Below are 26980 nucleotides of genomic sequence, written 5' to 3'. Positions count from 1 at the left end.
AGCAATTTCTTGATGTCATTTAATACATATTCTATATTCAGTTTTCCCTAATTATATCAATTTTTTCCCAGTTGATTTGTTTTAAATAGTGTTCAAGTAAGGTCCACAATTTTGCATTTGTTTGTGTCCTAAATCTCCTTTCATCTATAATGCTTTCTTTTTCTTCATGCCATTTTGTGCATTTGTTCTGCAGGATTTCCCACATGCTGCTTTGAATGATTGCATCTTCCTGGTGTTTAACATGTTTCTCTGTTTCTTTCCCCCCTCATAGCTGTTTAATAGATCCATAGGATTCATTAGATCATAATTTGTTTTTTACATAGAAATAAAATGAATCATGCTCAAATCTTACATTAATAGGAACAAAAGATTCTACAGTGTGATGTTTATTAGGGAAATGGTATTTCATTTTATTACAAGGACCTCAGGTTGCCATCATGCCAGTTGTGTACTGTGATGTAAATGACATCTGTGGAGTTGTGTAATGAGATGACCTTTATTATGATTTTAGATTTTGGACTTTCTAACAATTAGAGAAAGTTTTTTGATAAGAACTTAATTAAAACATCTACTAGAAGTAAAATCCTTATGTGATTTTATCCCATTTAACAAGTATTGGTTAAATGTTAAAGTCACGCTCTGTTTTCTTACAGTGGTTTTTAGATCGTATGGCTGATGATGACTGGTGGCCAATGCAGATACTTATTAAGTGCCCTAATCAAATTGTGAGACAGGTAAGAAAAAAATGTATTCGAAAAAAATTATTTGAGGAAGTGGCTTTCAATTTAATTGTTCTAAATTTGCCTGTGACTATGTCTATCCTAGCTAGCATTGCAAATAGTTTGAAAAGATCTGTCTCCTATCATAAGTCATTTTGGTATTGTGTTTATTAGGTTATTTTAACATCAACTGTCACTCTAATCAAGAGATTAAACTTATGCACATTTCCTGCATACAGGCAGATAGGCTATAACTTTCTATTCTTCCACATCATACTCTGGATGCCTTAAGAATGTACTGATTCTTTTTCACATCCTTAGATATTCTTTTTTTTTTTTTTGAGACAGAGTCTCTCTCTGTTGCCTGGGTTGGAGTGAGTGCCATGGCGTCACCTAGCTCACAGCAACCTCAAACTCCTGGGCTTAAGCGATCCTACTGCCTCAGCCTCCTGAGTAGCTGGGACTACAGGCATGCGCCACCATGCCTGCCTAATTTTTTCTATATATATTTTTAGTTGGCCAGATCATTTCTTTCTATTTTTAGTAGAGACGGGGGTCTCACTCTTGCTCAGGCTGGTCTCGAACTGCTGACCTCGAGCGATCCACCCGCCTCAGCCTCCCAGAGTGCTAGAATTACAGACGTGAGCCACTTTGCCCGGCCTTTTGTTTTGTTTTGTTTTGTTTTGTTTTTTGGTTTTTTTTGAGACAGAGTCTCACTCTGTTGCCTGGGCTAGAGTGCCGTGGTGTCAGCCTAGCTCACAGCAACCTCAAACTCCTGGGCTTAAGCAGTCCTCCTGCCCCAGCCTCCCGAGTAGCTGGGACTACAGGCATGCGCCACCATGCCTGGCTAACTTTTCTATATGTATTTTTAGCTGTCCATATAATTCCTTTCTGTTTGTAGCAGAGACGAGGTCTCGCTCTTGCTCAGGCTGGTCTCAAACTCCTGAGCTCAAACGATCCACCTGCCTTGGCTTCCCAGAGTGCTAGGTTTACAGGCATGAGCCACCGTGCCCAACCCCGGCTGATTTTTTCTATATATTTTTAGTTGTCCAACTAATTTCTTTCTATTTTTCAGTAGAGATGGGGGCTCGCTCTTGCTCAGGCTGGTCTCTGACTCCTGAGCTCAAACAATCCACCCGCCTCGGCCTCTCAGAGTGTTAGGATTATAGGCATGAGCTGCCGCGCCCTGCCACATCCTTAGATATTCTAACTGTAGTAGGGTACTGTGGTGGCTTACAAAATTAAATGAATAGAATATTTCTTTGGGTCTAAGCTGCTACATAAACAAATTTGTTTTCCTTAAGTAATTGTAAAAATTAGACAATGAAAATTTAAATATTACTTTACAGTCAGTCACTTTTGGCACAGAATCAAAAAGTTAATCTAAATTACACCACTGTTTTCCTCTGAAAGGAGAAAAACAGAATTAATAAGTTAATTAATGCCACTTTACAGTTGTTATTGAGATATAATTCTTACACCATAAAATTCATGCAAACCTTTCAAAGTATAAAGTTCAGTGGTTTTTAGTATGTTCACAAAGTTGCACAAACATCACCACTATCTAATTTTAGAACATGTGTCACCCCAAAAAGATCTCAACCCCCCACGGTCACTCCCTATTTTATCTTCTCCCCTCCCCTCAATCCCTGACAGGTGTTAGTCTTTTTCTATCTCTATGGATTTGCCTCATTTGACCATTTCATATAAATGGAATCATACAGTATGTGGTGTTTTATGACTTGCCGCTTTGATTTAACAATCTTTTCAGGATTTATCCATGTTATAGCATTTATGGATACTTCATTTCCTTTTTTTGCCAAATAATAGTCCATTGAATGTATATACCACATTTTGTTTATCTGTTCATCGCTTGATGAACATTTGAGATGTTTTTATTTTTGGCTATTTTGAATAATGCTGCTATGAACATTCAGTACAAAGTTTTGTAGATACATTTTCATGTCTTTTGGGTATATACTTAAAAGCCAAATTGCTGGGTCGTTTTGTCACTCTTATGCTTAACATTTTTAGAACTTACAACTGTTTTTCATGGTGACTATACCATTTTTCCCCTCAGTAATATATGAAAGTTCCAAATTTACCATATCATCTTTAACACTTGCTATTTGTCTTTTTATCTTAGCTATCCTAGTGGGTGTGAAGTTGTATCTTATGTGGTTGCATTTTTCTAATAACTAACAATGTTAAACATATTTTCATATTATCATTGGTCATTTGTATATTTTTAGAGAATCATCAGTCATTTGTAATCCATATTTCTTTTTGTTAAACTTAAATTATATTCTTTCTCCTAGCTGTTGACCCTGTGACGAGTAGCTGTCCTGCTCCACTTCACTCCTCTGTGGGAGATAGATAGTAGTTTTTCTTTTCTTTATATCTCCACTAGCTTAGTGAAGCTTTGTTTTTGGTAATCTGTGTTACTGAAACTTGTAGTTTAAGGTTTTTTCCCATTATCACTAAACCGAATATTGTTTCTTATGCTAACTTTGCCTTATATGTTTAGATTGTAGTTGAGACTCCAGGAAAGCTTTAGAATGTCAAAAGATAATCTTTGGGCAAAATATAAATGAGTGGCAGAGAATTTTGAGTCATGTTAACTTTTCAGTATCTTTCTTATGTGATGTGAATTGGCTCTTGGGTTGTTATCTTTTTCTTTACAGATGTTTCAGCGTTTATGTATCCATGTGATTCAGAGACTGAGACCTGTACATGCTCATCTCTATCTACAGCCAGGAATGGAAGATGGGTAAGAAGTACTTTTTTTTTTTTTTTTTTTTTTTGAGACAGAGTCTCACTTTGTTGCCTGCGCTAGAGTGAGTGCCGTGGCGTCAGCCTAGCTCACAGCAACCTCAAACTCCTGGGCTTAAGCGATCCTACTGCTGCAGCCTCCCAAGTAGCTGGAACTACAGGCATGCGCCACCATGCCCGGCTAATTCTTTTCTCTATATATATTTTTAGTTGTCCAGATAATTTATTTCTATTTTTAGTAGAGACGGGGTCTCACTCAGGCTGGTCTCGAACTCCTGACCTCGAGCGATCCACCCGCCTCGGCCTCCCAGACGGCTAGGATTACAGGCGTGAGCCACCGCGCCCGGCCAAGAAGTACTTTTTGAACATTAAATTTTTAACTTTTTTGATGATCTGCCTACAAAGTATTTTTAAATAGGCACGTTGAAATATTTAGTTTCTTCTTTTTCAAAATAATCTGTACTAGCACAAGTCAAGAAGTGAAAACTATTTTTGTTTTATTTTTAACTAAATGCATCTGCAAAATCCTCCACAAATCTTTAGGTTTGGATTGATTTAGCCAGTCACTATAATTGAAATTCAGCTACTTATATTATTGCAGTTGATATTCATTATCACAAAGATAAAAGAGATATATTCAGGTTTTTAAAAATAATTTTCCTCCCAGACAGTAACTGTCCCCAGGCTTCATATGTTTTCTAAGATATATTTAATTATCTTTTTAGGTCAGATGATATGGATGCCTCAGTAGAAGATATTGGTGGTCGTTCATGTGTCACTCGATTTGTGAGAACTCTGTTATTAATTATGGAACATGGCGTAAAACCTCACAGTAAACACCTTACAGAATATTTTGCCTTCCTTTACGAATTTGCTAAAATGGGTGAAGAAGAGGTGAGGCTGTATCTTGTTTATTTCTTGGATTATGTACCTATTATCAGTATTTAGAACTTAATTATTGTTATTTTCTATTTTTAAATCAATTTTTTAGAGCCAATTTTTGCTTTCATTGCAAGCCATATCTACAATGGTACATTTTTACATGGGAACAAAAGGACCTGAAAATGTAAGTAAAATTCTGTCTTATGGTAGGGATTCAGAAGCCATGTTTTCAGTAGTTTGCATCATACAAAGTCATGAGATATTAGAATCCTTTAAAATCCCTTCCTGCCTGATATTAAATAATGTTGAGAATCTAAGATTGGTTGGTGTTTTTAATGTAATTTTAAAGGATATACCAAGAAAAGAAACAACTGAGTAATAAGTGTCACTGGTAAAGCCCTAGAACAAAGCAAATCAACTTAGGCAAAGTGGTCACCACCTTACTTTGGGGTCTTATCAATGGTATATTGTTTTGGTGGACATTTGATGCTCATATTTTTAAGCCCTTTGCTATTAAGTTTATCATACTCTTTCGAAAATTTAAGTAGCTGATCCATTAATATTAAAATGTTATATGCATTTTATACTGTCTATAACAGCTGCATTGGATTGTATCATCTATTTATACTCGTATTTAATCCTTTTTTAAACTATTAGAGATAGGTACTGTTTTGATCTCCATTTTACAGATGAAGTACTTGAGGCTTAAAGAAGTTAACTTGTTTTAGATCACAATAAGATGGGCTTTGATCTTCAGGCAGACTACTGAGCTAAAATTCTTAACCACTATGCTGCAGTGCTTCACAGAATATACACTGGTGTTATCTAATTCCAGCCTATATGCCTCCCTTTCTCAACTGCTTTTCTTTTGCTTTATTAGATCATAAAATCTTTTGAGTCTCTTGAATTTCAAAGCCCAAGTGAATATCTATTTGAAATACCTAGTATTTGAATTATCTCAAAACTACAAATAAGGATTTCTTCTTCTGTATACTGGCATTTTTATTAAATAGGAAATATTATTATATTAATATTATAATTTTTGATCCTGATTTATCTTCCACTGAGCTTGCTTATAAGAAAAAAGAAATTATTAAGGGATTTATCCCTTTAGGTCAGGTAAATAGTTAGTGCTAAGAATTATTATTCTGTATAGATCTGCCAGTTTAGTCTAAAATTGTCCTGAATGTGGTTGAGACTGTTTTAAGTTAGGGTTAGGCCTTTGGGTGGTTGTTTTTCATGATACATGTTCCTGCCATCATTTACCCTGGATATTATGTAAAACAAGTTATTTGTTCTCAAAATGATGTTAAAATTACTACCATTATTAAAATTGAATTTTGTTCCACTTAGCCTCAAGTTGAAGTATTATCAGAGGAAGAAGGGGAAGAAGAAGAGGAGGAAGAAGATATCCTCTCCCTGGCAGAAGAAAAATACAGGCCAGCTGCCCTTGAAAAGATGATAGCTTTAGTTGCTCTTTTGGTTGAACAGTCTCGCTCAGAAAGGTGAAATGTTTCAACATTCAAAATGCTTAAAGCGTGTTTGGTTTTAATTCTTTTTTACATAATTGTTATACTACTATTAATTCACCAGCTTTTATTGCATAATTCCTTTTAAATAATTAACACCACTGTTAATCGACTCTTGTGTCAAAAGAATTTCAATCTATTCTACCAAACTTCTTTGTCTCTGAGTCATGTTAGGAATAGTCATTGAAGAAATACACAGTAAAATATCTAACAAAATTATATGTGCATTCATTCTTTAACCTAGCAACTCTACTTCTAGGAATTTGTCCCCAAAATACAGAAAGATATATGTGCGAAGCTATTTATTGGAACAGTTTCTAATAGCAAAAGACTAGAAACAGCCAAATATCCATCAAAAGGGAACTAGTTGAAAAAACAGCATTCACTCAAAAAACAGTACTCTGTAGCTGAATAAAGGAAATACAGAATTTACATGTACTACCATGGAGAAATCTTTAGGATATTACTACGTGAAAAAAGTACAGAAAACTATGTATTGTATGCTACTTTTTAAGAAAGGGGAAGCTGTGAGAGAGAGAGAGAGAGAAAGAGAGTATGTGTGTATGTATGTATGTATATATATGTATATATACAATCAATCCTCACTATCCATGGGTTTGCTATTTGCAAATTCACCTACTTGCTAAAATGTATTTGTAATGCCAGAATTGACACTGGGAACATTTGCAGTCGTTCACAGACATGTGCATAAGCAGAATGGCAAAAAGTTTTAGTTGCCTGAGAAATACTTTTCTAGCTGAGGGCAAACAAAGCAAGTTGCTTTCTTGTTTCAGTTTTCATACTGTACACAAATGTACTTTATGTGATGTATGCTGTGAAAATTTTTCAAATTTGTATGCTTTTCACTGGTGATTTCACTGTTTAAAATGGCCCTCAGCCAGGTGTGGTGGCACATGCCTGTAGTTTCAGTTACTCAAGAGGCTGAGGCAGGAGGATCACTTGAGTCTGGGAGTTTGAGGCTAAGTGAGTTATGATCATGCCTGTGAATAACCACTACGCTCCAGCCTAGGCAACACGGACTCCATCTCTAAAAGACAAATTAATTAAATGGCTCTCAAGTGTAGTGCTAAAGTGCGTTTAGTGTTTCGAAGCTCCGGAAGGCCTTAGTGTGCCTTATAGGGAAAAATGTATGTGTTAGATAAGTTTCAGTAATACTGTTGTCTGTGAGTTCAATGTTAATGAGTCTATAATATGTATTAAATATGATGTCTTTAAACAGAAACACCCATGAAACAAGGTAATATATCGATCAGTTGACAAAAATGTTGTGACCAGAACCTCATAGGAACTTAACTTAATCCTAGAAGCAATAATTTGGTATTTGCTAATTCAGTGTTTGTAGCAGTTTATAAAACGCAACTACACAAATATCAAGAATTGACTACAAATCAAAAACTTTTTTAAAAAATGGTTTCCAATGGGTAGAGAAGGAAAAACAGGGTGGAGGGAATGGGAATGGAAGTTTGACAAATTTAACTTTGGAATCATGTAAATGTATCTATAATTATAAGCAAATAAATTAATAAAAAGCAATCTCTAAAAATCAAAAGCATAATGAAATAGATGAACCTAACTATATATTAAGCAGGTGGCATAGCCACCAGAGAGGAGTTAAAGTGACTTTAGAACATGTTAACTATAAATTCCTAATGGGATGTACATGAAAGACAAAGAATTGCAAAATTGTCTTAAAATGTTTCAGTAATTATGTTTTTGTTAATATAACTAGAATTATTCTGAAGGTATTATGTGTATATTATAGAATAAAGCAAATAAATAATTGTTGTCATTAGAAACCAAGATTTTCAGCAAAAGAAGAAAGATATAAAATTGTAGGATTTTTACATAATTTCTTCAAAACTGAATTTGAATTGGAAATATCAGTATGAGTTCATGGTTTCTTTTGTCTTAAGCACACAGGAAATGTATTACCTACCTCTGTTTTCTGAAAAGGTCTAGAAACCCTGTACAAGCCAGAATCAATGAGTATCCCTGTTGTAGTCTCTAGATTTCATTTCCCACTGGAAAAATTTAGGTTCCTTGGGAAAATGTCCTATTCCAGGTCCTGGCAAAGAAATGAATGAAAAGTCTGGAATGTTTTGTCATTTTGGAAAACAAGGAAGCTATCTAAGTCTATTGAGGTCATGTTAAAAGGACTCGAACCAACTTAACTACTGGTCGTAGATTGAACAGCTTGAGCATCAATAATAAGAATAACTGCAGTGGACTGTGGAACACATCAAAGATGTTTAAATCCATGAGTTTCTAATGATACCTAAAAAGAATTTTAAAAACATATTGGCAACCTTTAGAGTGTACTAGGAAACCAAATCATTATTTTGAAAATCAGTGAATACTGGAAACAATATCAAGCATTTATTCTACCTGCAAGAAGTATGCCTCTCGGTAACCAAATGGTGCTTGAGCAAATAAATGAGCAAGGACGACTGGAATTAGAATATCACTATTTTGCAACCCCAAATGAAATAATGGATCTAGACAACGGTCATCATTGGCTGAAAACCTTACAAAAAGACTAACCCTTCGTTGTATGCCTCCTGATGAAAATCCACATCAAAACCTACAAAATATCCTTGATTAAAAAGTCAAAGCTAGATCTGATCAAGTCTCTAAATCTAACTACCAATTTACAGGAAATACAAGGACAGAGAAACATGTTAAAATACCACCACAAGCAAAATATAAATGTGGGAAACTGTACAGGACAAATAACCTGCTTTCTTTAACAGATAAATTGTCAAGATGAAAACAAAGTTGGAGGAGAAACCAATAGATTAAAAGATTTAAGAGACATTTCAGCCAATTGCAACAAAAGACTTTATTTGGGTCCTGATTCAAGCAAAATAACTATAAATTTTTTTTTTTAGAAACTTGAATAAATTTTTACTTTGGATATTGTACGATAGTAAGGAATTGTTGACTTAATTTAGGCATGAATAATGGTACTGTGGTTATGTTTTTGAAATTTATCTGTTAGAGATTTAAGATTTATGGATTAAATGATAAAATACCTGGAGTTTGCCTCAGAATAATCTATATTGAGTGGGTGGGGGTACAAATGAAACAAGTCTGGCTGCTATTTTGGTAAATTTGAAGCTGAGTGATGGGATCTTATACAATTCTATTTTTTATATATCTGAAATTTTCTATCTCAAGTTGAATACTCAGTAATTTTAAACTGGGAGGTAAACTGATTCCATTTGGTTTTGAAGGGTCTCATGTCAAGACAACAGCTCTGTAAGTCAAATCAGGCCCATCCTAGTGTTTTCATATACTAAAATACTGAGTTTATTAAATGACAATAAAGTAGATTTGAGCTTCCATTTACCAATCCTGGGATCTTGGGAAAAATTGCCTAAAAGATGCTTAGCAAACAAGTCTAGCTAGCAAAATACCCAAAAGTTGTTTTATGATGGCAGGTTGGTACAGTTACAATCAATATTATTGCTTATCATGATGCAGATAGCTATGAAGTAATACAGGGAGAAGAAAAACTTATTTCCACTAATATTTTCTTTTAGGCATTTGACATTATCACAGACTGACATGGCAGCATTAACAGGAGGAAAGGTAATACCTTCTCTAATGTTAGACAATTTGAGCATCACAAAAAAAAAGTTGCTAAATGAACAACTTTTGCTTTTAACAGGGATTTCCATTCTTGTTTCAACATATTCGTGATGGCATCAATATAAGACAAACGTGTAATCTGATTTTCAGCCTGTGTCGATACAATAATCGACTTGCAGAACATGTAAGTGCTAAGAAACAGTCTTAAAAGATTTTTGGTAATTTTAAAAAGAATATCCTGAAATCCTCCTTTTTCTGTTTTAGATTGTATCTATGCTTTTCACATCAATAGCAAAGTTGACCCCTGAGGTATGTAAACATTTATTCATGTTTTTAAAGCTGTTGTCAGCACTGGTAGTGCTTTCAAATGAGCCTTTCTAATTGTTCTTGAAAAAAATTACCAAGGTTTCTTCCGTAACACAGTAACCTATTTTTAAATGTATAATGTGAATAAACTGAATTACCTTTTCATGTCTTATCACAAATACAACTTTCCCAACTAAATATCTCTATAAATTGAGTATATCAGAGTGCCTCCAAATGCTGAGCTTAAAAGTTGTTTGATTTGGAGCATATATTATAGTTGTGCCCAAAGAAAAAATAGACTAAATAGGCCTCTGCATACGTGTAGGCATAAGAGGAAAATAGGAATGTTATGGCTACTTTAACAATACATGTCAGACATTAACATGTATTGCTATAGATTGCTACAGGAAATTTTAATCTAAATTTTTTAATAGAACATGATTGTCTCATTAACAAAATTTATTTTGGGGGTTGGGAAGATACTGGTCAAAGGAAACAAAATTTCAGTTAGGAGAAGTAAGTTCAAGAGATGTATTGTACAACATGGTGACTATAGTTAATAACAATGTATATTTGAGAAAACCGCTGAGAATAGATTTTGTGTTCTCACCACAAAAAATAAGTATGTGAGATAATGTATATGTTATTTAGTTTGATTTACCCATTTCTCAATTTGTATATATTTTAAAACATGTTTTATACCATGCATATGATGTTTATTTAGCAATTTATAAAATAATTTTTAAAATTGTCTTCTTCCAAATGCTTTTGACATCCAGAAAAATCTGTTAAATGTGGCTCCCACACATTTGACTTTGTGTCCCGTTATTCTGCTGCTTTATGGGAGTTCAAGTTCACATGCAGAAGCACTGAGGACTGCTAACCTAATGCAGCAGATTTAAATGTGATGTGCAAAAGAGCATATTTTTCTTTTCTGCTGAAAGAGATGGATTCAGATGGATCTAAATACACAATCATTTATGTGTCTTTACAGGCAGCCAATCCTTTCTTTAAACTATTAACTATGCTAATGGAGTTTGCTGGTGGACCTCCAGGAATGCCTCCCTTTGCATCTTATATTCTGCAGAGGATATGGGAGGTAAGTCTTGTAGCAGATGTTTTCAGAATTTGTTGCTGAGGATTTTGTTTTTATAATACAATCACTACCATTTTAAGTATCAGTTTTCTTTTTAGTTGGGTACCCCAAAATGGTTTTAGTAAGTCACACGTCCAGGGAAGAAGAGGAGCTTCAGTCAGAAGGTTTGGCGGGGGAAGAGTTCTTAGCTTGTCTCCCAGGCATTTTAACGATACTGTCGTAGAGTCATAAACAACTTCAGCCAATTGAAAGTTCTTATTCCCCTATTCTCAAAAAAGATTCTATAAAGCAACTGGAAGCCCTAGAAATACAAACCATATGTTTTCAGCAGTTGACAGAAATGGTAGAGGAGGCAGCAACCGCTTCCTTTCCTCCAGAGTTACTGCTGAGGTCAGAAAATTTCTCCTTGGTGAGTTCTGGAAAAGCTTGAGACTGGGGTGAGCAAATGTTTTCTCTGAAGGGCCAGACAGCAAATATTTAAGGCTTTGTGGACCATACTGTCTCTGTTGAAACTACTCAGTTCTGCTATTTTAGCCTTAAAAGCATGCATGGACAATAAATGAGTGGATGTGGCTGTGTTCCAACAAAACAACAAAAACGGGTAGCCACAGAATTTGGCCTGCAGGCCATAGTTTCTAATCCCTGCTCTAGATTCTGAAGATTCCCTTTTCCCTTGAAAAAACTCTCTGGGGCAGTACAATGAGTAGTTTACATTCGCACCTAATAATAGTTTGGGCATGCAATAAAGTGGAAACGGGCATGGCATAAAGTAAAGATAAGAAAGTTGAGAGAATTAAAAGTACTTTTAAATAAATTTACAAAGTCAGCAAGACCAAAAGCTCAGTGAGTTCTCATATTTGTCTTCCGTTATAATACTTGGTTATTTTAAATTTATTTTGTAAACCAGTGACAAATTTTCCTGAATATTCCCTGTTGATAAAAGCAAGTACCTTTAAAAATGGGAAAATATATGGGTGAAACTTCCTTTAAGCTCTAGTTTTTGAAAAACTGCTTTAGCTCTTAAGTGTTGAATAGCACATACAAAAAGTCTAAGTGTAAAAGTAACTGGTTATTCAGTTGGCCTTATACTCTATTCTCGTCATTTTATTTGTAGGTGATTGAATACAATCCTTCTCAGTGTCTGGATTGGTTGGCAGTACAGACACCCCGAAATAAACTGGCACACAGCTGGGTCCTACAGAACATGGAAAACTGGGTTGAGCGGTTTCTTTTGGCTCACAATTATCCTAGAGTCAGGACTTGTAAGTCAAATACTCAGAATTTAACAAACCATTTGTTATTCAAAGTGATGCTTTGTTTTTAGACAACTATGATATGCCCATTATTATACACACAAAGCTCTTTGAGATGTTGTTTTTAAAGGCCAAGTTTATATTAGTATTTGGAAAACTATAACGGTGTTTTTCAAATATCTACAGTGTTTTTATTTTTTAAAAAATAGGTAATCAGCCAGGCACTTTGGTGTGCGCCTATACTCCCAACTACTCGGGAGGCTGAGGCAGGAGGATTACTTGAGCCCAGGAGTTTGAGGCTGCAGTGAGCTGTGATTGCACCACTACATTCCAGCCTGGGTGATAAAGCAAGAACTGGCCTCTTTAAAAAAAAAAAAAAAAAAAAGTAGTTAGGAAACCATCTTATTTCTTGGGTGACACCATCACTGCTGTCATTTTTGTGTCCTTGCTTAATAGAGTGACAAGGTATAATCCGAATTAGTGAAGGGAGGAAGGGTCAGAAAACCGTGTTTTAAAAATAACTCTTGAGAAGGTTAAGAGTAAAATAGTAATAAAGACATAAAATAAGCTGAGAGAAAATAGTGACTGAAATTATGGGAGTTAGATAATAAACACCTTTGTTATTCATAAGCCAGTAAAGAATAAACAAAGATCTTGAAAGACAGATGGGCAAATATAAAAAATATTCACAAAATAGAAAATTGCTTGTAAAGAAACACAGAATATGTTCACTTTTGATAGTTCAAATAAATGAAAAACTAGTTAATTTATCTTTAATTATTAAAAACATTTTGTAGCGGTTCACTGAGAGGACCTAGAATCAGTGATACTCCAATAACAACAAATACATCCAATACCTACCTAGGTGTTGGATTCCGAGCACCATTCTCCAATAAAAGGATTCACAGCTTCTTAGAGAAATGGCTGATTTTTAGGGCTAGGGGCAGGGGTTATCCAAGATGAGCCCGCAGCTTCTTGTATTGCCAGAAAGTGAAGAAGCAGTCAAAAAACAAAATGATGAGGGTATGTCAAAGGGACACAGAGCTAACCTAAAAGAACTCCCAAATTGCCAAAGCTGGAATGATTTTAGTAACAAAATAAGGAACATAGCACTGGTAACAAATAAGTAACATTATAACCCAGAGTGTAAAATAAATGTCCATGAGTCCATGCTAATATAAATAAATGATTGAATAAATAAATAAATGAAGAAACAAGTCTCCCATACAGAAGAATTGCAAATAATTTATGTACACCCCTCACCCGACCCTCACCCCACCCAGGAGATGGAGCTAAACTCCTTATTTCTTAAATATGAGCTTAGTGACTTCCTTCCAAACAGTAGAATGCAGGAGGTGGCATAGTGACTTTACAGTGAAGAAACTTGACAGAGAGTAACTCAGCCAGGGTTAAGGTTAACATCACCACTGATTTAAGTCAGGTTGATAGTGTGTACCTTTGATTGGGTGTGATGTGAAGGATACCTCATCTCTTTGATCTTCCTATCAGAAACTCATAACCTGAGTCTCACCGTGATACACATCAAACTCAATTTGAGAGACATTCTATGAAATACCTCACTGGTATTCCTCAAAAATGTAAAGGTCATCAAAAACAAGGGAAGTCTGAGAAATTGTCACAGCCAAGAGAAACTTAAGGAGACATGACAACTAAACTGTAACGGGATCCTGGAACAAAACAAAGGATATTAGGATAAAATTAGTGAAATTTTAAGTGTGGAGTTTAGTTAATTGTAGTGTTCTGATGTTGGTTCCTTAGTCACAACAAATGTACCCTAGTTATAATAGATGTTAACAACGGGGGAAATTGAGTGAGGGGTATATGGCAATTATCTGTTTTACCTATTTTTTTTTTTTTTTGAGACAGAGTCTCACTTTGTTGCCCGGGCTAGAGTGAGTGCCCTGGCTTCAGCCTAGCTCACAGCAACCTCAAACTCCTGGGCTTAAGCGATCCTCCTGCCTCAGCCTCCCGAATAGCTGGGACTACAGGCATGCGCCACCATGCCCAGCTAATTTTTTCTATATATACTTTTAGTTGTCCAGATAATTTATTTCTATTTTTAGTAGAGACGGGGTCTCGCTCAGGCTGGTCTCAAACTCCTGACCTTGAGCGATCCACCGGCCTCGGCCTCCCAGAGGGCTAGGATTACAGGCGTGAGCCACCGCACCCGGCCTGTTTTACCTATTCTTAAATAAAGAGTTTATATGAGAGAAACACCTTTCAGTGGAAGGGACCCGTGGATTGGCCTTGGCACTCTGCTCATGGGCTTGTTTTTCCTGCCAGTTTAGTTAACCCCACGATAATGTGATATTTGTAATAGCTAATATGTGTGCTGGTTGTCATTCATTTCCTGACCCCCTGAGCATAAAACAATAAAGAAACCTATGCTGGGCACCAGAAAAAGTGTTTTAGCCAGCTGTTACACCCAGTATCAATGACAGTACGGAGGAAATGGCATTCTTACACATTGCAGTAACATTGTAAATTAATACTGCTCAAGATCCTTAAAAATGTTATGCTGTTTTTAACTCATTAATACCATTTTTTAGGGATTCTGGTATAAGTAAGTCATCCAGTATGTGGATGCCCAGTAGCATTACTTACCATTTTGAACAGTTAAAAACTGTTCCATTAGGAAACAAATTATTATAATGCATCATTTTAAAATTACAGTAGTGAAGACTATGTAAAGTGCTTTTGACATCTGTAACTTGAAAAAAGAGCCCAAATATTTGAAAAAATTAGTTATACCTAAAATAAAAATTAAAGTAAAATGTATAAAAGCCACATAGAAATACTTACAAATACAACAAAATATTTTTAAGGAATGACTGAGAATGTTTAATATAGAGAAAAGAAGAAAAATGGAGTCACGAGTGCCTTAAAATAGTCGAAGAGTTGCCATATAGAAATGGAAGTAGATTTGTTCTGAGTTTTCTATAGTAAAAACTATACCCAAGGACTCTTTTAAGTTATAGCAAGGCACTTTTTAACCAGATGGCCTATTCCAAATTAACCTTCCTGCCTGTTCTTAAAGATAAACATAATTGGAAAGTTTTCTTTTTCCCTAGCAGAACTTATTTTTTATTTAAAAGCAAGTAACTTTTAGGCTGGGTATGGTGGCTCATGCCTGTAATCCTAGGACTCCAGGAGGCCGAGAAAGGAGGATTGCTTGAGGGTTAGGAGTTCGAGACCAACCTGAGCAAGAGCAAGACCCCATCTCTACAAAAAATAGAAAAAATTAGCTGAGCATGGTGGCAAACGCCTGTAGTCCCAGCTGCTTGGGGGAGGCTGAGGCAGGAGGATCACTGGAGCCCAGGAGTTTGAGATTACAGTGAGCTATGATTATGCCTCTGCACTGTAGCCGGGGCGACAGGGTGAGACTCTGTCTAAAAAGAAAAGAAAAAAGGTAGCTTTTACAGACACGAGATGGTTAGGTATGTGATAAAGCAAAGCAAAATGTTAATCCATAGGTCTTCAGTACAGTTTTTTCAACTTTTTAGTGTACTCAAATTTTCTTAATAAAATGTTAGGGTAAAAAGTATATAACTTAAACTGAATGACTTTTTTAAATCACAAATTGCTTTTCTCAGTTGCACTTGTATACAAAAACTGATCAGGATGATACCTACATGCCAAATTTTTGCATTTGAGACACATACCAAACTGAGCCTTAAAAAATCAGAATAGTATATAGGTAAAGAATTATGTAGAAAATGGAGTATCATCCACAAATAAAGTTTCATTTGAAAATAAATCTGTGAAAATAAACTACAATTTTAGAAACCCTAACTATTTGGTATGACAATACAGTAGAAGTTATCAAATTATAGATAAATTACTGGGCGACAGAACCAGTGGGTATATTGAAAAGAACCTAAACTCAGGTGTTAGAGAGTTTTAAGGAAGCTAATGTTGTTAGGGGCACTATCTCATGTGTTTGACAGTCCAGATTTGAATCCCAGCTCTGCTACTAGCTATGTAATCATAGGTAGTCTTACTGTTTTAAGCCTGAGTGAAAGTGGGGATAAATAAAAGCAGTGCCTGCCACATAAAATTAGGATGTCAAATAGTATACATTCAGTAAATGGTAGCAATTATTATTATTGTTATTACTGTTATTGTTTTACCATTATCATCTTCATCATCATTTCTCAGGGCCTAATCTAGGCTCCACCTCTTTATCTGTGTGACTTTGGTCTTTGCTTCTCCAAGATTCAGATTTTTCAGTGTAACATCACCCACCTCCAGGATCATTGTGAGGATTAAATGAGATATTTATAAAGCACCTAGCTTAATGTTTGGCTCATAGTACTTTTATAAGTGGACTCAACTAATATGTCATTACCTCTCAGAATTATAATATAGGCTTAATAACAGTTTTCAGGTATTTTGAAAGAGGGATTCTTTCTTTGGGTATAAGTTTAGCCTTAGAAGACTTTTAAAGATTTTCCAAAGTTAATGTTCTATAATTAGCATACATATAATCTTAATAGAATACAAAGGACTTTTATATAGATCCCATTCTATCTTTAGAACTTAAGTATATTTTACCTTTATCTATAAATTATTACAAAATAATTTCTGGTTTTTTGTTTGTTTTTTTTTTTTTTGAGACAGAGTCTCGCTCTGTTGCCCGAGCTAGAGTGCCGTGGCATCAGCCTAGCTCACAGCAACCTCAAACTCCTGGGCTCAAGCAATCCTACTGCCTGAGCCTTCCGAGTAGCTGGGACTACAGGCATGCGCCACCATGCCTGGCTAATTTTTTCCATATATATTTTTAGCTGTCCAGATCATTTCTTTCTATTTTTAGTAGAGATGGGGTCTCGTTCTTGCTCTCAGGCTGGTCTCGAACTCCTGACCTTGAGCGATCCTCCCACCTCAGCCTCCCAGAGTGCTAGGGTTACAGGCATGAGCCACCGTGCCCGGCCATACCATTATTTTTTAAGTTAGAAGAAAACGAAGACCATAAAACGTTAAATGGTTTGATCATGTCAGGCACCTTTTGGTATGTCTTCTGGCTCTAAATGCTGTGTTCCCTCTGTTAAATCATACTACTTCCTGAGAAGAAATAAATGATAAAGTGGGAAAAGTCTATATTTCGGGAATACTAAACAAAAGAGGTTTAAAAAATGTTTCTGCTGATGGCGATTATTGTTGCCACTTAATAGTGGCAGAATGGAAGGTGTCTATTTCTGTCACCCTTAGGGTCTTTCTGTGGAGTCAAGGGTAAAGCAGAAAGATATCAAAAGAGATGTTCATGTCCCTTAATTTTTATGAATTTTAGTTATTAAAGGGAAGAGTGGCTTTGTGTTTAATGACTGCTCTTCAGTCTATTTTATATATTATAAGATCTGACAGTTTTGTTTTACATTTTATAGCTGCAGCTTATCTTCTGGTGTCCCTTATACCAAGCAATTCATTCCGCCAGATGTTCCGGTCAACAAGGTCTTTGCACATCCCAACCCGTGACCTTCCACTCAGTCCAGACACAACAGTAGTCCTACATCAGGTCTACAACGTGCTCCTTGGTTTGCTCTCAAGAGCCAAACTTTACGTTGATGCTGCTGTTCATGGCACTACAAAGCTAGTGCCCTATTTTAGCTTTATGACTTACTGTTTAATTTCCAAAACTGAGAAGCTGATGTTTTCCACATATTTCATGGATTTGTGGAACCTTTTCCAGCCTAAACTTTCTGAGCCAGCAATAGCTACAAATCACAATAAACAGGCTTTGCTTTCATTTTGGTACAATGTGTGTGCTGACTGTCCAGAGAATATCCGCCTTATTGTTCAGAACCCAGTGGTAACCAAGAACATTGCCTTCAATTACATCCTTGCTGACCATGATGATCAGGATGTGGTGCTTTTTAACCGTGGGATGCTGCCTGCCTACTATGGCATTCTGAGGCTCTGCTGTGAGCAGTCTCCTGCATTCACACGACAACTGGCTTCTCACCAGAACATCCAGTGGGCCTTTAAGAATCTTACACCACATGCCAGCCAATACCCTGGAGTGAGTAAAATTGATACTCTTATATCTGTGTCCTCAAATTGATTGGAAATACCTGTTTTTTTCTCGTTAAGGGAAGTGGTGTCAAAATATAGAGTAGTCTAACTCTAACCATTCTTTCTTAAGGACTTAATGTATATTTATTTTCTTGAATACACATATAAAATGCTATATTATTATAAAATTGGTAAGTATTCTTAGGTTGAAGTTAAAATTTTATCTCTAATAGAACTTATCTATTTTAATTTGTGGTTTTGTAAATATGTCTTTCATGTGTGCCTAATGAAGAATCTCAACTTTGTGATACAGTTTTAAGGACATGAGTACTTCACTATTTAAAAATTAGGTACTCATTATTAAGATCTACATGCTGTGCTAAGCTGTGAGCTAGACAGTATTTTATTGTAAACTAGTAGTATTCCCTAGTATTGTTTCTCAAGCTGCATCCAAGAGAATGAAATGGTTAAGAGATCTGTCAAGGTACAAGTATATGCAGTCTAAGTCCCTTTTTCTCTGGAGACTACTTGTAGGTTTCATATTAAATTTTTTCCCCTCTGTATATTACTTTTCTTTTTCTTTTCTTTCTTTTTTTTTTTTTCTTTGTGTGTGTATCTTTTGGAGACAGTGTCTCACTCTGTCACCCAGGCTAGAGTACAGTGGCACAATCATAGCTCACTGGCTCAAGCAATCCTCCCACTTGAGCCTTCCGAGTAGCTAGGACTACAGACTACAGGTATATACTACAACACTCAGCAAAATTTTTTATTTTTATTTTTATTTTTTTAAGAGGCAGGGTCTCACTATGTTGTCCAGGCTGGTTTCAAACTCCTGGCCTCAAGCGATGCTCCTGCCTCAGCTTCTCAGAGTTCTGGGATTACAGGTGTGAGCCACCATACCCAACCCCTTGATACTACTTTTCACTGTTGCCTTTTTTTTTTTTTTTTTTTTTTGAGACAGAGTCTCGCTCTCTTGCCTGGGCTAGAGTGCCATGGTGTCAGCCTAGCTCACAGCAACCTCAAACTCCTGGGCTCAAGAGGTCCTCCTGCCTCAGCCTCCCAGGTAACTGGGACTACAGGCACACGCCACCATGCCTGGCTAATTTTTTCCATTTTTAGTTGTTTGGCTAATTTCTTTCTTTTTTTAGTAGACACGGGGTCTCACTCTTGCTCAGGCTGGTCTCGAACTCCTGAGCTCAAGCAATCCTCCTGCCTCGGCCTCCCAGAGTGCTAGGATTGCAGGCGTGAGCCACCGCGCCCAGCTCTATTGCCTCTTAATCTGTTGTAAACTGTCCTATAGACAGTCTGTCCTTTATAGACTAAACTCTCGTTTGTAGATGATGTGGTGAGTTGTTTAGAATCTCTCACCCAGAAAGAATAATGTTCACTCAAGAAAATTATTTAATGGAATGCCTATAAAGTAGGAAAGAGAGTAAATGTGTTAAGTATCAAGGACTGCAAAACCAAGGCTGTAAAAATACAGTCTTTTTGACTTCACAGGAGTCGGAACAGGATTTATTAAGTTTCAGTGAGTTTATCTCTAACGTATTCACATGAGTAATATTTGACATAGTTACTAAATGTGCTGTCCAGAGTTAGAATACTAGGTGAATTAGAATGCATATCCCCCTATGTTGTTTCTTGCCCTTGACATCACTGAAATGTAATGTCCTTAATTTTAGAACTTATCTGTTGGAAATTTTCATGAAAATGGTGCTTACAACAATTTTTGCTATGAAACATATGAAGCTGGAGGTTTCAGTTCATTGACAAGTGTGTGTAAGAAGAGCAAACCTTTCCTGACACCCACATAAGCAAATGTCTATAAGATCACAGCTAATGATTTTACTAAAATATTAGTTTCTGCATTTCATCCATCAGGAACTTGAACGTCAGCTTAGAAAGGTCTAATGTTGGCACAAAGGATTATCTCAGAAAAAGTATTAACGATTCAAGTATAATGTAGACATCTAAAATCTTTGTAACAAAGTAATGATTTCACGTTTATTAAAGAAAAGGGAGCAGGAGATTTGTGTGGCATGTCTCTGGACACATTTGAAGTTACAGAACTAATGCTTTAAACAGTATTAAAACTAAAAATGAACTATATTTACTTGCAGTTTTTAATCTTTCTGAACTTCTGATATAAGATTTGCTTATTTTTAGTGGCATAATATATTAAATTTTTATTTTTTTTATTTTTTATTTTTTTTCTTTCTTTCTTTTTTTTTTTTTATTTCAGCTCATCATGGGGGTACATAAGTTCAGGTCATATACATTGTCCATGTCCCGCCCATCCCCCCGAGTCAGAGTCCCAAGCATGTCCATTCTCATTCTCCAGACAGTGCGCCAGGCACTCATCATGTAGTCATACCTCCATCCCCTCCCTCCCCCATTAAATTTTTAAAATAGAATTTATTACTAAGTTTATAACTTCACGAATAGTAGTGTAATCTAACTTGTTTGTATAATTTTGAGTTGGCTAATGAGCGTAACATTCAGAAATGAGAAGCAGATGTTCTAAAATGCCCTAGGGTTAAAAGATCATCATATTGCTTATTTGCCTTTTTAGGCAGTGGAAGAACTATTTAACCTGATGCAGCTGTTTATAGCTCAGAGGCCAGATATGAGAGAAGAATTAGAAGATATTAAACAATTTAAGAAAACAACCATAAGTTGTTATTTACGTTGCTTAGATGGCCGCTCCTGCTGGACTACTTTAATAAGGTAAAAAGATGTTTTCTGGTGTTTTTTGTTTTGTGTTTTCAAATGAAGGGATGGGGACCATCATTTTGACATTAAAAGTGAAATAACTGGCTGGGTGTTATGGCTTACACATTTAATCCTAGCACCTTGGGAGGCCAAGGCAGGAGGATTGCTGGAGCCCAGGAATTTGGGATCAGCCTGAGCAACATAGTGAGACCCTGTCTGTAAGAAAAAAAAATGTGAAAGAAAAATTAGCTGGGCATGGTGGCACGTGCCTGTAGTCACAGCCACTCAAGAGGCTGAGGCACAAAGGATCTCTTGAGCCCAGGAGTTCGAGGCTGCAGTGAGCTGTAATCATGGTCACTGCACTCCAGCCTGGGCAACAATTTTACTTATGTTTATTTTTTTCATCACCTAAGTTTTCTGTTCTGATTCAGAGTTCTCAAACTGGACTTTATTCTTTTAGTGCCTTCAGAATACTATTAGAATCTGATGAAGACAGACTTCTTGTTGTATTTAATCGAGGGTTGATCCTAATGACTGAGGTAAATATTACATTTTACTGTGGATTTATTTCATTTCAATGTTCTCACCAAGACTTCTTGTTTCATGGACATTTAGAGTTTATGGTAGAATGTTTTACAGGTGACAGGATTATAATTATATATATCAGTAAATGTGAATTTATATTCCAAGAATAATTAGGTCATAATTTTTAGGGTGCTGTTTATTTTTCCACAGTAATTCCATACCTTTCCCCGCATTTTGTATTTAGAAGCAACCATTAGAAATAGACTAGTTTTAGTCATTTCATTTGTAAGGAAACAAATTTCATATGATTTAATCAAGGGCAGACATAATTTCCCAAGAGTCCACTTATTTGGCAGAGTATGGAAACTGAGATTAGCATCATCAGAGGAAGCCAGTGAGACTTTTAAATTGGTTAAAATCAGCCACTCATTCTTCCCATAATTCTTGAACATCCACAAGTGTGACATGGCTTTAAAGCCACCAGAGGTACATCGTACCCTTTATTCTAATAATGGAAATAAGAAAAGAGTACATGCCAAGAGTACCATTAGAATTAAAAGGTAAGATAGTTTTTTCATTTAATGATAGGCATAGAACATGTTTGAAACTGCACTTTGAAGAATTTGGACTTGCAGAGGTAAGTGGAAGAACATTTAGATTAATGACTTAATAAGCAGTGAGGCAAGAAAGTATTGGTTGTATTGGAGGAATGCCAAGTATTTCTGTTTGGCTAAAAAAAGCCAAACACAAAAAGGTATATAAAGAGGAGTAGTGAGAATTTCATTCAACAGGTGTTTGAATGCCTACTCTGTGCCAGGCACTGGGGATATAGCAGTGAACAAGACATACATGGTTCCTGTCCTCACAGCTTACAGGTTAAATACTGTACAAGTACATTGTTCAGATTAGGTACTGCCACAGATTCTAAGCTAAGAATTTTGACTTTTGAACGGTCAGTAGTGTATCGATGATGGTGCACTGATTCAAGAAGGATTAGAAGGATGCTTAATTGTAAAATGAAATAGTGAAAAAACTAATGGCTCAATTAAGCTAATAGAGTTAAAGGAATTAAGATTTAACAAGCCAATATAATTAAAGGAATTAAATTCCTACCTTTTGGAGCTCTTTTATCTCTTTCAGGCCTACTGTTTTGAGTATGGCTGACAACCATTTCACCGTTGTTTTTATACAGAGGCCCTGAGAAATCAGTTAAAGCTGTTGCCTGTTCTCCTTAATCTTTCCGTTGTTGCCTGATGCTTTGTAATTTCTAAGGCTTGCAGTCTTAGAGCAAATACTGGGGGGGAAAAGTGATTAAACAAATTATTTCTTCAGACTAGGATATATACACAAAATAGCAGAGCTCTGAAGGTGAGGACTTAAAAAGGAGCTGAATGGGGGAATTTGACTTTTGGATAGAAAACAGATACATTTGCTTTGGGCACATACGTAACCACATACAGTCTGAGTCCAAAAACATCTATCGTAGAGGATGAGCACTACCATTTTGTGGCTCAGAGGTAAAAATGAAATTAAGTCTTTAATTTTTTTTAAATCACTTGTAGTCTTTCAACACCTTGCACATGATGTATCATGAAGCTACAGCTTGCCACGTGACTGGAGATTTAGTAGAACTTCTGTCAATATTCCTTTCGGTTTTGAAGTCTACACGCCCATATCTTCAAAGAAAAGGTTTGGTCATTCCTACTTCTTATTTTTGTTTTGTTACTATTCAAGAGAAAGTGGTTTTTAAATCACATACCCCAGAGAAATTGTCATTATCTCTAATTTATACACAGAAAATGGAACCAAAGCTAGCTAACCATGAGGAAATCTTTGTCATGACTTCCTGATGTAATATTGGAATATTCTTGTATATAATAGACAAACATGCTGTAAGTGTCAAGATTTCGGAGATTGGAAAACATTTCCAAGCACAGTGACAAATTAGGTATTTTGTGAAGGTTCTCCAGCAGGAAACTTGATTAGATCATTTGTAGTTTCAAGAGAAATAAATATAAAACGTATCTGTTTTGTGTCTCTATAAGATAGTGTAAACTCGGAACCTCATAAACATTCCTAGAAAATGGGACATACTCATCACAGAAATACGTACTTTAGGAAATCTAGCAAGTTTAACATTAGTAGTCATCATAAAAATGACTTAGCTTTTACCAAAAATATTTATGTAATTAATCTGAATTTCTTAGCATTCTCTAGTTTACAACAGAAAAAAAATTGTGAGAAAGTTTGATCTCAAATAGCATATTTATATACACTTTTATATTTGCAGATGTGAAGCAAGCACTAATCCAATGGCAAGAGCGAATTGAATTTGCTCATAAACTGTTAACTCTTCTTAATTCCTATAGTCCTCCAGAACTTAGAAATGCCTGTATAGGTAAGTTACTTGAAAAATACACCTGTGTAAAAACCTAGTAGAAGGACATTTTTGTGAGTTGTTTTGTTTTGTTTGTTTGTTTGTGTTTGGTAAGATATGAAGGTTAGGTCTGTAGTGTTTGGAAAACATGTGTACTTTTTACATGTGTAATTCACACTGCCTAGCAGGTCCTAAGAAAATGGAGTTCTATTTCTTAACCTGCTGATAATTATCCACATGATCCTGAGCAGGTCATTTGATATATATGGGCTCTTTGACCTTAAGTCATCTCTTGGTTTCTGCAGCTCTGCAGTCCTCTGATCCTATTTAATCAAGGTAGAATCATATAAATGTTTATAAGATAGAACTGACATTGTATGGAGTAGGAGTACTCATTTCACTGTAAGTTCTTTTGCCTGAATACACTTCTCAGTAGCTGTTCTTAGGTTCTGAGTATTTCACGTTTTTATTGATTGCATATTTGTAACAAAGTGACAATCTATAGCTGTTAGAAGAGACTCCCATTTTAAGTTTGTTGAATTTTTTACTGCCTTAAAGTCCTGATGTTTAGAGACCGTAACTGTTTATTTACACTTTCTCATAATAGCATGGATAACTCTGGCTGTCATGTACAAGCAATCAGTCTTGATGTTCTGTGTAATTACTGGCCTACCTTTTTTATACTTCTCCAGAGAAAGGGGAGGGGTATATGGCCGTAACCTCTGATGAGCAGAAATAACCGATCATCAGCAGCTTTACTCTTGTGATTAGAGGATAAGAATCAGTCCAGCCAGCATCATAAACGTTAAACGTAGATTAAGGATTATCCCTCAGATCCAAAGAACTTTGAACCTTAGGTTTCTTCTAAGCTCCTGTGGTTGATTTTATGAAGATACATAATCAATGCGCATTAAGTATTTCCTTCACTGTACTTTTCCATGAAGCATCTGTTGGTTAAATAAAATACCTAGAAATAGTATTTTAAACTTCTGTTTACAAATGATGGCCCTGTTGTGGTTAGTAACTCTGTAGTTCCAGCTTTGACTGAGGATCAGACAGAATTTCTACCAGTGTCAGCGGCTAAAGGTTTTAGACTAATTAAATTGGTTTCAGTAAGGCAACCAGTTACAGGATTTGTGAGTTTGATAGTATCAGGTAGACATAACTCCAATTTTTTAATACCCAAATTGTGTGTTTATTTTCAGATGTCCTCAAGGAACTTGTACTTTTGAGTCCCCATGATTTTCTTCATACTCTGGTTCCCTTTCTACAACACAACCATTGTACTTACCATCACAGTAACATACCAAGTACGTATTCATCTAGCACGATACTTGAATATGGTTCACATTTAATCTTTCTGCAACACTGAAGCATGGAGATTTATTTTTTCCATTTATTCTTATTGTACACTTTTAATGTCTTAGTGTCTCTTGGACCTTATTTCCCTTGTCGAGAAAATATCAAGCTAATAGGAGGGAAAAGCAATATTCGGCCTCCGCGCCCTGAACTCAATATGTGCCTCTTGCCCACAATGGTGGAAACCAGTAAGGTATGTTGGGATGCCAGGAAAATCATGTTTCTGTAGTACAAAGTAATTTAAAATTTCACCCCTGGCAGTTATGAGTAGATTAGACATAAGTGACCATTTTGTGGATCCTAAGAAGATTAGACTCATTTGGTCTTTTTCCTTTTAGTGCTCTGAAATGTTGGTTGAATATTTGCAAAATCAACAATAAGCACAAGTAGTAAGTTTTTTTTCCCCTCAAAATTACCTTAATAGTAAGCTTTAGTATTTGTCACTAGGCTAAATTATAACTGGGTCATATATCTAAATCTGAAAAGTCAAGTTAGGTACTTACTGTTTTTAAATTTGGCCATATAATCAATGACTTCTTATATTGCCCTTAAATTAGATTCCTTTGAACTAAGCATAATATCACTGATTGATAGATTTATCATCATTTTTAGTCTGGTTCCTGTCCTCTAATGCTTATTCTAAAATAATGGCAGTTCTAAATTATAGAGACAAGGTACACCGACACAGGATAATTTATGTTAGTTTCAACATTTTTTTAAAATAGTTTTCCCCTTTATCTTTCTTTACCTACACTTCATTCACACTCTGCCGTGCCCACCACCCATTTATCTTAAGTATACTTGAAAAGTTCTTACAAGATAAAATATTAAAAATAATTAATATTCTAGTAACCATTACAGAAGTAATTTGAAATCTATTTCAAAAATCAAATTAAATTCATTCTTCTTGATGATATGGCTATAGAACTAAAGTGTCAAATTTTAAAATCCTACAGTAATTTTACTTTATTAAAGTATATAGAAATAATGGGTAATTTTAATTTATTGCATTTGCACACTGAAAATAAGATCTTAACATTACTAGAAATTTGGATTTTAAAACTAGGTTCTTATAGAATTTAATCAGCTTTTTAGTTAAACTTATTACATTTGCACAAAATATGCTCTTTATTATACAATTTAAGTGCAACCATTTTATCATCTTTAACCTTCAGGGCAAAGATGACGTTTATGATCGTATGCTGCTAGACTACTTCTTTTCTTATCATCAATTCATCCATCTATTATGCCGAGTTGCAATCAACTGTGAAAAATTTACTGAAACATTAGTTAAGCTGAGTAAGTATAAAAGATGAGCAGTAAATTCCACTGAATTATTTTAAGCCCCTAGCCATTCAGGAAGGGGAGAAAAAATATGAGACAATCCTTTTTTTCTTTTTTAAAGTGAATGTTTAAAAATATTAATTAGTATTCTTGGGAACATTTTAATTTTTATTAAGAAAACACCAACTTACTGGTTTCCATTGAATAGTTCTGCCCAGAGTTTCAGCTGGCCTATAAAGGAGTGTGGAGTAGGGCTGATTGATCACTTTTGTACATAGAAGCCCAAGTCCTCCACCATCTGCCCAGCAGAATTTGAAAACAAAACAAAACAAAAAAACTGCTCTGCTTAGGGAGGCAGGCTTAGAGGTGGACTTCCCAGCCCTGATCTCGAGGGTGAGATGAGATCTATAGTGCCAGCTGTGCTTTGGAGCTGGCAATGCCAAGAGCAAACTGAGTGGGCTTGCCAGTGTGAAGCAGAGGTGCATATGTGAGTAATTAGGAGGTAAGTCTCATGAAATAGATGA

General features: G+C 35.6%; 1 protein-coding gene across 3 annotated transcripts in view; it reads left to right on the top strand.

The window, feature by feature from the left end:
* Window positions 1-26980, top strand: part of USP34 (ubiquitin specific peptidase 34) — a 221669-nt gene that overhangs the window by 182307 nt on the left and 12382 nt on the right. For 2 of the 3 annotated variants that reach the window (XM_045549681.1, XM_045549682.1), the window contains 18 exons: window positions 654-734; window positions 3404-3489; window positions 4217-4385; window positions 4483-4557; window positions 5727-5878; window positions 9466-9514; window positions 9594-9698; window positions 9779-9823; window positions 10815-10919; window positions 12031-12178; window positions 17572-18206; window positions 20772-20926; window positions 21372-21450; window positions 22999-23125; window positions 23727-23834; window positions 25019-25123; window positions 25241-25365; window positions 26348-26471. In XM_045549681.1, coding sequence (XP_045405637.1) covers window positions 654-734; window positions 3404-3489; window positions 4217-4385; window positions 4483-4557; window positions 5727-5878; window positions 9466-9514; window positions 9594-9698; window positions 9779-9823; window positions 10815-10919; window positions 12031-12178; window positions 17572-18206; window positions 20772-20926; window positions 21372-21450; window positions 22999-23125; window positions 23727-23834; window positions 25019-25123; window positions 25241-25365; window positions 26348-26471 — 2473 coding nt within the window. The remainder of the gene's footprint in view (window positions 1-653; window positions 735-3403; window positions 3490-4216; window positions 4386-4482; window positions 4558-5726; window positions 5879-9465; window positions 9515-9593; window positions 9699-9778; window positions 9824-10814; window positions 10920-12030; window positions 12179-17571; window positions 18207-20771; window positions 20927-21371; window positions 21451-22998; window positions 23126-23726; window positions 23835-25018; window positions 25124-25240; window positions 25366-26347; window positions 26472-26980) is intronic. The other variant, XM_045549683.1, reaches the window with a different exon arrangement.

Source organism: Lemur catta, chromosome 4 (genome assembly GCF_020740605.2).
Source record: "Lemur catta isolate mLemCat1 chromosome 4, mLemCat1.pri, whole genome shotgun sequence".
Classification (NCBI taxonomy): domain Eukaryota; kingdom Metazoa; phylum Chordata; class Mammalia; order Primates; family Lemuridae; genus Lemur; species Lemur catta.
The sequence above is the reverse complement of the archived record's forward strand: the minus strand, read 5'-3'. Positions and strand labels throughout refer to the sequence as shown.